The sequence below is a fragment of the Pipistrellus kuhlii genome, unplaced genomic scaffold, assembly GCF_014108245.1.
Source record: "Pipistrellus kuhlii isolate mPipKuh1 unplaced genomic scaffold, mPipKuh1.p scaffold_m20_p_10, whole genome shotgun sequence".
Lineage (NCBI taxonomy): Eukaryota > Metazoa > Chordata > Mammalia > Chiroptera > Vespertilionidae > Pipistrellus > Pipistrellus kuhlii.
In genome coordinates this window covers 11,590,637-11,604,383 of record NW_023425405.1, presented here as the reverse complement: position 1 = coordinate 11,604,383, position 13,747 = coordinate 11,590,637, and the positions used below count along the sequence as shown (strand labels likewise).

Here is a 13,747-nt window from a genome sequence, read left to right as displayed (position 1 = left end):
CACTCGTGGTCCCAGCCTGAGCTTACAGGTAGCAGGCATGGCCTGTGGCCCCGATGGGGCACCCTCTGAGATCCATGTGGAGCCTGCAGGGGTGAAGTGCGTGGAAAAGACGCTCAGTCCCCACGTGGCATCCTGCTTTCTCCTGGTTTCAGGGGCCTCCTGGCCACTCTGAGAGCTGGTGAGGGAGGGACCCTGTGCCTGGAGGGGGGACCAGGACTGATGAAACACAGACACAGACACAGATAGAAGTACACAGACACCCCCTCCCCCACACACACGCAAGCGTGCATCCACAGCCACCCCCACCCTGACGAGCCTGTGGGCAGGGGACACACGTGCAATTTCTGAAGACATCCTTGTAGGGAAAGAAAGGAAAATGTCTTTTTAAAGTGAACTCTATCCTGAGCCCTCTTTACCTCCTCCGGCTGTGTGACCTGGCGTGTTCGGGACCTTGGCTAAAGTATCCAAGGGGACCTGCTCTCATGGCTGGGTCCCTAGCATTTCGACAGGAGGAGGGGCGCGTGTTGGGCTGGATGGGGAGCACCTGTCTGCTTGCTCAGCTGCTTCTGCCGAGGCTGCTCCCTGGGCTGCCTTCCCTCGGGGAGGGGTTAGAGCCGCAGCCGAGGCGGCGAAGATGACAGCATCTCGCGTCTTCGTTTCCTCCCCTAGTTATAGTTGACGCAGGCTGTGTCCTCATCTGCCCTATTGCAGGGAACAAGCAGAAAGACCCATGAACAGCGCTCTGCATGGGGACAGCTTGGAGCCAGCGCTAGGGAAGCCCCCGCCGCTGTCCTGCCTGTGCTGGCTCACACTCAGGGCCGCGTTTTCCCAGGGCCTGTTTCTCTCTGCCATCATCTCTGGGTGAGGGAGACAGCGCCACCTGCTGGTTTTGGCGGCTCACTTCTGGGGCCCAGCGTTCTGCCCTGTAAAATGGGGATGAGGATGATAGCACCTACGCCAGCAAGTTGCTGCGAGGAAGGGTCACAAGTATGGGACATGTGTGTCCTGGCTGTTGGCGGCTGCTGCCCATGTTGAACATGTTAGGTGCCTATGTGATGCTTCATATGTACATGGAAGCATGTGGATGTAAAACAGGTACTCATTTGGGATGCAAACTTGTCTCCGGAAGGACCACACTCCTTACCCTACACCGCGGGCCACCTCCACAACCAGGAAACCTTCTCCGAGGCAGGCCGGAGCTCCAGGCCTGGTGGGGCCCAGGCCGTGGCTCAGATACCAGGGCCCTGCATCGAGCTCAGGGGCTCTGGCTCCTGGCTCAGCTCCTGGCTCAGCTCCAGTCCCCTGTGGCACCGGGAGAAGGGAAGGGGACATCTGCTCAGACCCCTACTTCATGGCGCCGGCAGCCACACTTGGGGGCAGAGGGCTGCCTTGCAGCCTCAAGCAGGTCTGGGCTCTGTACCAGCACCTGTTCCGATGCCCTGCAGCCTGGGCCAGCTCTGGGCTGCACTGGGGCAGGTGAGGGAGGCAGGGCACTGCTTCCGAGGGGACAGGGCCTCTGTGGGGCCTGACTCAACTTGCCTCCCAGGTCACATGACCTTCCCACTGTGCTGCTGCAGGTGGAATGGAGCCAGTGGGCCCAGGAGCAGGTAGGGGCTGACTGGGGGTGTGGCAGAGGGCAGGGGGAGTACCCTTTCACATTCTGGCACCCCATCTTTTTGCAGCTCCTGTGGGACTTGGGGCTGTTGATTGGGACAGGCTGGGCCTCTTCTGGTCTCCCCGGGCCCGGTTCTGTGGTCTGCGGGACCCGGCCCAGCGTGCACGGAGCCAGCGCAGCGAGTCCCGTGGTGGGGCGGGTGGGACTCAGAGCAGCTGATGAGTGTGGTGAGCAGGGCTTGGCTGAGGCGGGGGGGCGGCGGGGGTGCCGGTCACTGTGACATGGGGGCAACCCTACTGGTGAGGGAGTGGGAGGAGCATGGCTTTGGATCCGGTTCAGAGCCCTGTTCTGATCCGGTGGGTGTGGACTGCAGCCTCCAATCTCTCTTCTACACCAGGAGAAAGATAGCATCTTTCTCTGAGGGCCCTGGGAGGACCGGCAGCTCATCCCTGAGGAGGGTGCAGCGCTGGGCCTGGAGCACGAGGCCTGCTTGTCCGTGCCAGCTGTTACCATCCCTCAGCCACAACCATCTTGGCCAACCCACTGCAGACATGGCTGCAGCGTGGGAGGAGAGCAGGCAGGCGGCGAGGCCCTGAGGGCACACAGCAGTCCCCCCCCCCCCCCCCCCCGCAGGCTCTCCCTCTGGGAAGGAGGGTGCTGTGGTGACAGGAAGGATGGCTGTCTCCAGGCCAGCCCAGCCACCAACTGCCCAGGCACCCAGGGCAGGCTGGCAGCGGCTCTGGGCCAAGGCCTCCTAGGACGGAGTGTCACATGACCTGTCCAGCCGACCTGCCGCCAGGACTGCAGGCTCATCTGAGGGCTCCCTGGGCAGGAGGGACCCCTTTCCAGGCTCCTTCACCAGGAGGGGCAGCGGGGGCGTCATCCAAGGGCATGGACGCCAGGAGGAGGCATCTCGGGAGCATTTTATTTTTTAAAAAAATATATTTTATTGATTTTTTACAGAGAAGGGAAAGGGAGAGAGAGTTAGAAACATCGATGAGAGAGAAACATCAATCAATGGGAATGTGCCCTCAACCAAAGTACATGCCCTTGACTGGAATCGAACCTGGGACCCTTCAGTCCGCAGGCTGATGCTCTATCCACTGAGCCAAACCGGTTGGGGTTTGGGGGTGTTTTAGAAGCTGCCCACCATCTGGTGTCCTGGGGACTAGGCTGCTCTCAAATCCTTCCAGAGTTCCGGGCTGTGCTCCTCACACGAGGCTGGGGACACCCTGAGCCAGAACCATCAGTCCCTGGAGGGTGAGTCTAGCTCCCGGGGAATCTGCACACTGTGTGTTGCCACATAAAGAGACCCATAAAGAGACGGAACACACCGGCCCTTCCTCCTTCCACAGCCCTGCCCGGCACCGTCCTCACACACATGGTCCTCCTCGGGCTCTCACTCAGTCGCACCCATATGGTTGCCCACAGCCCCTGGAGAGAATAGCCCCCAGGCCCAGCTCCCAGGATCCAGCGGTGGTACAGGGCTGGGCAGGTCGCTGCATTGTGTTTGAAGGGTGGGGTGGGAAGGCTCAGCAGCTGCTGGGGGTGGGGAGACTGACAGGCAGGCTGCCCTCCCTGTCCAGAGCCCACATGCAGGAGATGTAGCTGAGGCAGCTTTTGCACACCTCAGGAGGCTGCTGCAGACCAGACCTGGGGAAGCCAGAGAGCCGCAGACCCACGGTGGGAGGCCCTGGCTGCCTGCAGAGCCCACACTGGTGTGTTGTGGAGGGGCTGGCATCCAGGGGTCCCTGGGCCGGGGCGGCCGGACCACACCGGGGAGAGGCAGTCCACTCCTCACTCATTCCTCATCTCAAGCTCTTAGTTGGGGGTCGGGGCATCCAAGAACGACAGGTAGGTGTTATTTTATGTGCCGATTCCCCTTGGATTGTAGCAGCTGTCTCAGGCACTGTGTCCAGGTGGGCTCTGAAACTACATTGGTGCTCAGGGAAGAGGTGAGGAGTGTCTGTCCATGGCTGCTCGGGGAGGAGGGAATGGAGCAGCCTGTCGGCCACCCTTATGCCAGACACTGGGGATATGCCAAGAACAAAGTCTTGCCCCATCACTTGGTCCTTGTCTCTGAGGGGAGCAAACCCTAATGAGAGAGTGTGACCATGAACAGGGGATTAGAATCCAGTGAGACAGATGCTGTGAGCCCTGGATCTGTTCATTTAAACAAAACAGACACTCAAAGGATTTGTTAAATAATAAGCCCAGCAAAGCTATAAGTGTTTTAAATATGCTTTTATTGATTTTTAGAGAGAGGAAGGGAGAGGGAGAAGGAAGAGAGAAGGAGAGGGGGAGAGAGAGAGAGAGAGAGAGAGAGAGAGAGAGAGAGAGATTGATCGGCTGCCTCCTGCACACCCCCTACTGTGGATCGAGCCCACAACCTGGGCATGTGCGCTGACTGGGATTTGAACTAGTGACCTCTCAGTACATGGAACAATGATCAACCAGCTAAACTAAACCGGCCAGGGCAGCTTTTAATTGTTCCTTCATACGTGTGAGAGAGGACGAACGTGCCAATGACTATTTTCTAATTGATAAATTTTTACAAGTACATTACAGAGGAAGAGTGCTGGAGGTTATTTTCACGGTTTATGCAATAGTTCCTGAAGGCTTGGGAGTCTTATCGGACCCCTTTGCTCAGAAACTCTTCAAAGGACAGGTTTATTGTCACAGATTGAGAGCATTCTCTTTCGGGTACTGTGCTGCGTATCCCCACATCCGCACTGCATGAAGATGGGGTGTCCTTGAGAAGGTTCTCACTGAAGATCTTAGGAAATCATGTTCTTTTGACTGGTTCTAAGGATGCTGAGCGACTTGCCTCCCTCCACAGCTGCAAGGGAGCAGCGACGTCTCATCTCCCTTTTTAGATTCCTTTTGTTAATCATGAAGACTTGCAGTTTTGAGGCTCGGCTCTGGCCTAAGATTTCAATTCTTGAATTGTGTTTGATTTTGCTGTCAGAAACCAAGAAAGAGCTAAAAAGGGCACATGCAGTTTTTTGTTTTTTGTTTTAATGGGCCTAAATGGGCCCATCAGGACAAAGTAGGGGAAAGTAGGGGTGTCCTAGCGAGGCCTTCCTGCTCCAAGGCATCCTGTGGTGGGGGAGGGGGAAGGGTTAGGAGTGTGTGCAGCTTCCAGGGAGATGGTCTGGCTTGGAGGGGAAGAGAAGGAAGATGGGGTCGGCTATAGGCAGGCAAACCTGACAAGCAGGCATGTTTTAGGCTGTGTAAATACAGGTGGAACAATGAGCTGTGACCGCTCTGAAGGTCAAACACCAGCCATCTGGGCCCCTCCCTTATCTGCAGGGACTCCCTAGGCTTCTTGGTTCCAGTCCGGGTGGGGTGTGTGTGAGGGGCTGGGGCGTGTGCAGAGGCTCCTACATCAATCTTTCTCTCGCAGGCTGCAAACAAGAGCTGGGCCCCACCACCAGCAGCAGGTTTGGGGAACCAGGAAACTCAGGGTTCGAGGTGAAGGGGTCAAAGGGCCCCTCAGACTGGGGACAGCAGGGGGGGTCTGCCATGGGAGAGGCTGCTGGGGTGAGGTGGGGCCACTCGCTATAGCTGAAGCACCTTTTACGCTACATAACCTGAGGACTGCAAATGCAGGGACCAGACAAGGGCCATCGTGGAAGGGAGGCCACCAGAGCAGCCACTGGGATCTCCAGGCCCCCTGGGGGGAGCGGCCCTGGCACAGCCTGGGACAGAGTGCTCTCCCTTCCGGGAATCTGGTCCAGGAGGGAGAGAGGGGCCAGGCAGAGCCCATGAGCCAGATCCCCTCCCACCATCACCGGGAAGCCTGCAGGGAGAAAGGTGGCTCAGGAAGCCTCCAGGCCCCAGGCCTGCCCTCCCAGTGCCGGCCACACCTCCAGGATCCCCTGAGGGGCTGGGCCGGGGCTTGGACCAGGACAGAGCAGAACTTCAGAAACTGCTGTGGACTGAGATTCCTCAGAGTTGGAGAGAGAGTTGGAGCTGAGATTCCTCAGCTCTCCTTGAGGACCACAAGGAAGTTCCTCAGAGTCAGAGAGAGAAGGCAAATGGGGTAAGTCAGAGTGGGGAGATCCCTGTGGGTCTGGGGTGGGGGACCCCTCAGGGTGAGAAGGAAGATGCTCTTTAAGAGAAAAAGGGAAACAGGCCAGAGTGCCCGGGAAAGGAGTCCCTCAGCCTGGGGAAGTGAAGTCTTCGGGCTTCTGGAAGGGGAGGCGCCCACAGCCCAGGAGGAAGAATTCCGAGGAATTCCGAGGGAGGCCTGCAGGTCCCTGGGGGGACAGATGCCTGGGGGAAGGGAGAGCCCAGGCCCCGGGGAAGGAGCACCAAGCTGACAGCAGGACAAGACCAACCAACGGCCAGATACTAGGGTCCGCGGTGGCCCTGGGAGAGCCCGGAGCTCTGCGGCTCTGAGCAGCAGGGGCGCCCCTCAGCCTCCCGGGGTACCCAGGGCTGGTGCGCAATCGGCACAGCCTGCAGGATCCGGCAGGGGGGTCCCTGCCCAGCAGAACAGCCCATGGGCGAGGCGAGGTGCCCGGGGCAACCTCGAGGGGCGGAGAAGCGCTGCTGCGGCCTCGAACCCAGGGCAGGGAAAGGCTTGGGCGGGCGGGAGCGCCGTGCGGCTGCCGGCGCTGCACAGAGCGGCCAGGCACCGGCTGCAGCGGGACCCTGAGCAGCAGCGGCTCTGGGTACGTCCTGGACACAGAAAGCGGCCACCGCCGCTGATGTGACGGCTCTCCATTCCCCCCCCACCCCCACCCCCCAGGTCCTGGACTGCCTCCGCATCGCCAGGAACCGCCACTGCCGGGTGCACACCCCTCCCCGCTCGGGGTTCCCACCCAGTCCAGCTCAGCTCCCACACAGGCAAGACCCCGGGGAGGAGACAGGGATAGAGGGTGGGGCCCACCTGGGTTCCTTCGACGTGCACTGGAGCTGACCCCCACACAGCTGGGGGCTGGGGGTGGGGGCAGTTTATGGGGGCCGGGGTGTGTCCTGGTGCCGGCCCTGCTGGCTCCATGGAGCCGTGGGCTGGGATGCAAGGGCGCTCAGCACTCAGCACCCCACAGGAGGACAAGGGGCAGAAGCGTGCCCTGCGGGAGCAGCTGGAACACGTGCACAGAAGAGGACCGGGCGCCTGCGGGCCCTCGGAGCCAGGTGAGGGGGGAAGAGGGTGGGAGGGAAGAGGCTTGTGGGGTGAGGTAGGATAACAGGCCACTCTCTCCTCAGGAACACCCAGAACTTCCAGCAGCTACCCTCCCCCTGGCGCTGAGGAGCCTGCGCCCGCCCGGAGAGTAGCGCTCAGCCCCTCTAACCGCTGCTGAATCTTCACAGGGGCGATGACAGAGGTGGAGGCTAATGAGAAACAAGAGGGCAACCTGCAGATCAGAGGTAGCTCAAAAAGGCCCAGAATGCAGCCTCGGAGCCTGGGAGAGCCAGACACACACACACCACCAGGTGGCGCATTTCTTCTTCCAAACCCTAAGCACACTGCGGGGCGCAGGTCAGAGGACCAGGTCTCGGGGGTCAAGCGGTGCGAAGGCCCCGTTCTTGCGGAAGAACGTGTCAATGCGGCACAACTTGGTGGAGGCCAGCTCCCTCTTCCCTGTGGGGCCTGGGAAAAGACGTCAGAGGCCAGGAATGGGTTTCTGGGAAGGAACTCGCAGAACATGGTAGCTCTGCCTACCCAGCCTTAGGAATATGACCTTACTGTATCCTCTTTGTAAGCGTGACTAAATAAAAAGTGCTTCTGCCCTAGCCAGTTTGGCTCAGAGGATCAAGTGTCGGCCTATGCACCGAAGGATCCCAAGTTCGATTCCAGTCAAGGGCACATGCCTGGGTTGTATGCTCAGTCTCTGTGGGAGGTGTGCAGGAAGCAGCCAATCATTGAGTCTCTCTCATCATTGATGTTTCTCTCTCTCTCCCCCCCTCCTTTCCTCTCTGAAATAAAAATATATAAATAAATAGTTCTTCTGAGGCATGGGGGCTATGCGGAAACGGAGTGGATGGTGCCCAGAGCAGCAGTGATGGCAGAATGCCATTCCACTGTGTACTATCACTGCCCCCAGCCTCAGGATCCTCCAGGAAAATGGTGGCAGGACCCTGCCCTGCTCACAAAGGGACAAAGCTAGACTTTTCTAGGACAGCTGGGGCTTTTTTCTCCCTCCTGCTTTAGTTGGAAACTGCTCCCTTTACTTCCCTTTCAGAGACCTGGGGAGAGAGGGGAGGCTTTTTAGGCAAACTTTAAGCGGCTTGTATTCCCAACCAACCACCCCCTGTTCCGCACAGGCACTGGAGCAGCTGGAGACACGTAACTGATTTGTTCATGTGAAACTCATGACCGCAGAGAGCAAAGGGACACAGCATCACCCAGCAATCCTGGGATGTTCCCTTCCCACACCTTCACTCTTCATCTCAAACTACCTCACTGCCTCCGCTCCTCCCCTGATGACTGTGACTCAGCCTCCAAGAAAAGTGGACTCGGTGGCGAGACACACCAACACCATCTCCCTCCCGCTCTGTGCCTCTCCTCCTGTCAGACCCCAGAATCTGGAGTTCCCTGGCGAGCTCACCCAACCTCAGGGTTGTAAAGAGCACCTGTTTTCTGATGACCCCAAATTCGCATCTTCAGCTCTCACCTTGCTCCAGAGGACAGCTCCCACACACAGCCTCACTGACCCCAGCACGTGGCCAGCGCTGACCTGTCTTCACACCCTCCAGTGCGGCTCCGCTCCTAGTCTTCCCTGTCACAGCGGCTCAGCCAAACACCTGGGTGTCATCCGTGCCTTCTTCTCTCTCATGGAGTCCATCAGGAAATTCCATGCATTCTTCCTCCAAAACTGAATGTATTTCAGCTCTGCTGATTGCCCTGGCCCACGCTATCCTCATCTCTTGCCAGGCAAGCTCAAAGTAGCTGCCTAACTTACCTGCCAATCTACGCTTTCCCCTGGAAACGCCATTCCATACAGGTAGGAGTGGTTTTTAAATAAATCAGTGCACTTACCTGCTTAAAACCCTCCACTGACTTCACCTCACACTTGGAATAAATCCCCAACTCCTCCTCTTTGTCATTTAGGTGCCCAGTCAGGCACTTTCTCACAATCCCACCTAAAGCAGCACACACCCCACCCCTTCCTGACCCCACCCAGGACCAGCTCCTGCTCCTTTTCCGGCTCTTACGGATGCCCCAGAAAGGAGCGTCCATGTGCCTAGTGCCCAGCACGCTGCCTGGCGCGGACAGGTGCCTGTGTGTGAGGTAGTTTCCGGAAGGTTGGGGCTCACCCAGCTGCCAGCCGTAGGTGAAGTTGGTGGTGACGGGGAAGAGGTAGCGCTTCTCTGGCACGTCCAGCTTCCGGGTGTTGAGATAGCAGTAGCGCCCCTGGGAGTCGTGGGAGATACCTTCGTACAGCAGGGCCCGGATGGAAGGCAGGACTGGGTACATTTCTGATTGCATAGGAGCCTCCGCGGCAGGGCTGGGGACCTTGGAAGGGGCTGTTTTGGGGGGAGGTGGGGGTGAGAGCGGGGGTTTTGGGTACAGGTCGGGCAGTTTGAGAGGGAGACGGGTTTCAGCCATAGCCTTCTGCTTGGCCTTCACCTTCGCCGCATACTTGAGGTACCAATCACATCGCAACTTCTGATCCCTCAGATGTCGCTCCTTCCAGAAGTTCTGCCGCACAGAATCTATGTTGAGTTCCCGCGCCATGGTGGCAAGAGGAGAGGTCCCAGGGTGAGTGCAGCTGAGGGGAGAGCACAGCAAGCAGTCCTTTTGACAGCAGGGGCTGCCCAGGGAGTCACCAGGCAACCAGGCCTCACCTCACACAGGGCCAGGATTCTACTTGCCGTGCCCTCAGCAGACCTCACATTTCTTGCTCCTGGGGCTGCCTCGGGCCAGGCCCACTGGCTAAGAGCCTTGATCCCCAAACCTTTTGCAGGACCCAGGCAATGACTAGCATCACAGGCTTCCAGTTACCTGTGCTTTCTGCTTCCATCCCTTGGGTCAGGTCCCCCTGGCCAATACAGACCAAAGTTGGGGAGCCAGGGGTCTAGGCTCGTCTCCTCCCATCCTTCCTGCCAGTGCTGGTTGTCTTTGATTCAGAGGACCAGTCCTTGGGTTATGGCCGCCTGGCACCATCGTCCTTATCCAGCTTCTCTCTGCCTTCATCTCTGGCAGAACTTTTCCAGCCCTGCCCATCTAATCCCTCCAACAGCATCATCCCACGTGTATCCTTTCTGGCATCCGGACACGGTTTGGAGAGAAGAACATTATTTTAATTTAACATCAACAACCACACTCTGTAACAGCACAGGGGAGAGGTAATGGAGAGAGGAGACAATCAGGTTTCCTGTTCCCTAACCGGCCTTAATTTTACTGACAGAGCCCCAACAACGTGGAAGCACCTCAGCTAGCCTCTCAATGGAGTGGGAAGGGGCAGGGTATTGGAAATTAGAGGCTCAAAACTTAGAGAGGGGCTGACGGCAAGTCTGGGAGAGGTAGCAGGGGCGAGGGAGTCCCTTAGCGCAGGTCTTCGGCCGTGAACATGCCCTTGGCCCTTCGTAGGATGGAGTCCTTGGCAGCATCATAGGGGTGCTCCTTGGACGGAATCTCAAGAACGGCCGGAATGGAGCGCTGGTGGGCGTCAAGCGCATGCCGCACCATCTCTGCGATGTACTGGTTGATGAGGATGATGCCGATGTCATCCCGGTTTAGAAACTGCCTATTGGGAGAGATGAGAAGGGAGTCAGGGGCAGCCCACTCCGAGTTGGTGGGCTAGGCTGTAATGGGGCATGGGTTTCTTCCAGAGAGCACCGAAGACAAGGGTAAAGGTTACTACACTAAACTCTCCATCCTCTCCAGAATCAATTTCATTCAGAAACTGGGGGTCAAGGTGGTCCGAGCTGGCTTCTACCTCCCCGCTCAGAAGGTTCCCAAGTGCACTGGCCATGCAGAGCGGTGCCGTGTATCCCATATGCTGCCTTCGTGTGAGACAGCTCAGCCGGGATAACAGACATGTCTGTCCCTTTGTGCTTGCATGAAGAAAAAGTAGAAAGAAGCTCAGTGGGTATGCACGGGGGTGGAGAGAAGAGGTAATAAGGTAGAAAAGGACAGGGATGAGAATGAGATTTCTTAATGTGTAAATCTTTTCAGTATCATTTGCAAACCTCATGGACAATTCACTTTTCAAAAGAAAACAAATTAAACTTTTAAAAAGGGGACTGATAAGACCACTCACAGCTGATGAGGGTGGGATGGATCACTGGGGAAGATTGGCATGAGCCAAGAACACAACATAGAAAGAGGAAAATGAGTGAGGAAGGAGTCACACTTTCCACACAGAGGGAGCCTGACACTGGGACCTTCCTTTCTTGTGATCACCTGTTCATTCATTTATTTCTCCATTAAAGCTCTTTACTTGTATTATAAAGTTGTACACCTGAAATTTTTATGTTATTAATCAATGTTGCCCCAATAAATTTAACATTGATAATTAAAAAAAAACCTGTTTACAGCAAGTGGTGTCGCTCAGTGGATTGAGTGTTGTTCCATGCACCAAGAGAACACACATGTTCCCAGTTGGGCACATGCTTGGATTGCAGGCTTGATCTCCAGTAGGGGAGTGCAATGGACATTTCTCTTTCATGGATGTTTCTCTCTCTCCAACTCTCTTCCTGTCTCTAAAGCAGTAAAAATATTAAAAAAAAAAAAAAAAAATAGCCTGGCCGGTGTTGCTCAGTGGTTGAGCATCACTGATTCCCAGTCTGGGCACATGCCCAGGGTTGCAGGCTTGGTCCCCAGTGGGGGTTGTGCAAGAGGCAGCTGATGAATGATTCTCTCTCATCATTGATGTTTCTATGTCTCTCTGTTTCTCCCTCTCTGATACCAATAAATATAAGTGTGTGTGTGTGTGTGTGTGTGTATAATAAAGAAAAATTTAAAATTACTGAGTAAGCACCTACTATGTGCCAGACCCTAGGGTAAATTAGACTTGATCTCTGAGATCCCTTTTGGTTGAAAATTGGCAAGCTCTTGAGGTAAATTTGTCCTCCCAGGACAACTTGGGTCACTTTACCAGCTGAGAGATCGGCCTCCCTGACCGGGGCCTGTCATACCCCAGGCAACAGGAACTAGTCTCAACTGGCAGCTCAGGACTGGGCTGTTTAGGGCAAAACAGTGAGAGAGCTCTGCTCCTGGGACTTGGGAACCAGGGGCCAGAGAAGGGGTGAAGGGAAGAACAGGGGACTCCTCAGTCCTAGTCCCCAGGGCACTGCCTGAATTTAGGGACACATCTGCAGAGGGGAGGTCACAGTATTTAATATTCTGCACATTGCGCTCAAGACAATGGGAAATTCCAAGACCGACCGCGGAGGACCGCACAACCGGACTGTGGACCTGGCTTAAGAGGCAGAGAGGTTTGGGCTGGGTTCAGATGTCTACTCTGTCTCTTCCAAACCACGTATGTGACTTTCACAAGTGCCTTGTCATCTCTGGGCCTCCGTTTTCTCGCCCCTAAGTGGGAATGATACCCTCGACCTTGCAGGGAGATGAAAATACAAGAACGCCCGAGCCCAAGGCTGCCCAGGTGTTCATCAGGGGTGTGGTTCCTTTAGGGGTCAGCTCGCCAAAGAGCCGAGAGCTCGCCATGTCCAGAGCCTGCTCTTCGGGGGAACCCGCCAGAAGCACCACCTTGGCGGGGGAGGTGGGACCGAGGGGGCGGCGTCCGTCACGAGCTGGGTTCCCCTCCTTTCCTGACACACGGTCATGTGAGGTGGCAACTCATGAACCCGACATAGCGCCCCCCTCCCCCCCTGCCCCCAACCTCCTAAGGGAATTTGGGGAGCGGAGGCCTCCACTCCGGAAGGGTCCGCGGGCCGAGGTCGCTGACCCTCGAGGCCTAAACGTGGGCCAGGGTCTGGCAGCCCCGCGCCGCCGGTCCCGGGCCGCCCCCGCTCCCGCCCCGGGCAGCAGAGGTTCCCTTTCAGGCCCCGCTGGCTACCGCACCGGAAAGTGTCTTCGATCTCATTGACGGTGGTGTCCTTCTCCACCACCAGGAAGTTGGGGTGGCGGTTCTTGTTCAGCTCCCCGATGCCGCCCAGCAGGAAGCCGGTCACCGTGTCCTCGTCTCCGATCACCGCAATCAGCTTCCCCCGGCCCGCCATCCCGGTAGACAGACAGACAGTCCGGCCGCGAAAGCCCAGTCCCCGATGCTCCGCCCCGCCTCCGCGGCGCGCCGCCCTCTGGGTCGCACCCTGTGGGCATGCGCAGTGCCAAAGCCCCGCCTCCCGGGGCATGCGCATCTACGGCAAACGGCCGGAAGTCTGAAGGCTGCGCCAGGGAGCGGAGCTCGAATCCGAAACTACAGTTCCCAGAAGTCCGCGCGGCATCAGGGATTGTCAAAGGACGTTCGATTGTTCGTTGGACAAAAGTGTGGAGCCTGTTGCATTTAAGACTCCGAGAGGTCTCCAAGAAAGCATTTCCTGTTCTCGAAGGCAAGGTCTGGGTCTCCATCGTGTATACAGGGCACATAGTTAACAATGAGCACAGATTGTTTCATTCACAAAAGGGTGAACAAGTTAATGATGTTACTGTCTACCCTGTTTCCCCGAAAATAAGACAGTGTCTTATATTAATTTTTGCTCCCAAAGATGCGCTAGGTCTTATTTTCAGGGGATGACTTATTTTTCCATGAAGAAGAATACGGTACACATTTATTGTTAAATGAAAATAAAGGAAATTTATTACCTGTATACGATACGGTAGTACGGTAGTTGTCAACACAAACCAGGCAAACTGTGAATCCTACAGTATCAAGAATTTACTCATTTATTCAATGACAATCATGTTATCATCTTCTGGAACATCATCATAACAATCCAATTCCTGAATTTCCTGGTGAATTTCTTGTAACTCCATTTCTTTCAGAATCAGTGGACCAAATCTCTCATGTTTAGCCTAGGGGGCCTTATTTTCGGGGGAATGCCTTATATTTCACTCAGAAGGAAACCTGTAAGTAGGTCTTATTTTCGGAGGATGTCTTATTTTCGGGGAAACACGGTAGTGAGATGCAGTCTAGTGAACAGGTGCTTGCAAAGCAGTGTGTTCATTGCTAACATGTGAGAAGTACCGGAAATATCAGTAGTAACTAACCC

General features: G+C 56.3%; 2 protein-coding genes and 1 long non-coding RNA gene across 5 annotated transcripts; 1 reads left to right on the top strand and 2 right to left on the bottom strand.

Annotated features, from left to right (window-relative positions):
- The first annotated feature begins 6,019 nt into the window (after nt 1-6,019).
- Nucleotides 6,020-7,360, top strand: LOC123651775. 3 transcript variants are annotated; one of them, XR_006740687.1, is made up of 3 exons: nt 6,020-6,136; nt 6,372-6,760; nt 6,833-7,360. It is a non-coding gene; the product is annotated as an uncharacterized LOC123651775 (long non-coding RNA). The 3 variants fall into 3 exon arrangements; XR_006740690.1 differs by lacking the exon at nt 6,020-6,136 and adding an exon at nt 6,208-6,294; XR_006740686.1 differs by lacking the exon at nt 6,020-6,136 and having other exon boundaries at nt 6,164-6,760.
- Nucleotides 7,108-9,697, bottom strand: ATP6V1FNB (ATP6V1F neighbor). Its single transcript, XM_036426398.2, has 2 exons — nt 8,885-9,697; nt 7,108-7,217 (listed from the first exon to the last, which is right to left on the bottom strand). The coding sequence occupies exons 1-2, from the start codon at nt 9,303-9,305 to the stop codon at nt 7,108-7,110; spliced, it is 531 nt and encodes a 176-aa protein (XP_036282291.1). The 5' UTR covers nt 9,306-9,697.
- A 152-nt stretch (nt 9,698-9,849) lies between these two features.
- ATP6V1F (ATPase H+ transporting V1 subunit F) lies at nt 9,850-12,827 on the bottom strand. The gene is made up of 2 exons (XM_036426425.2): nt 12,600-12,827; nt 9,850-10,317 (listed from the first exon to the last, which is right to left on the bottom strand). Exons 1-2 carry the CDS (start codon nt 12,755-12,757, stop codon nt 10,116-10,118), a joined length of 360 nt encoding a protein of 119 aa, XP_036282318.1. The 5' UTR covers nt 12,758-12,827; the 3' UTR covers nt 9,850-10,115.
- Nucleotides 12,828-13,747: the final 920 nt, after the last annotated feature.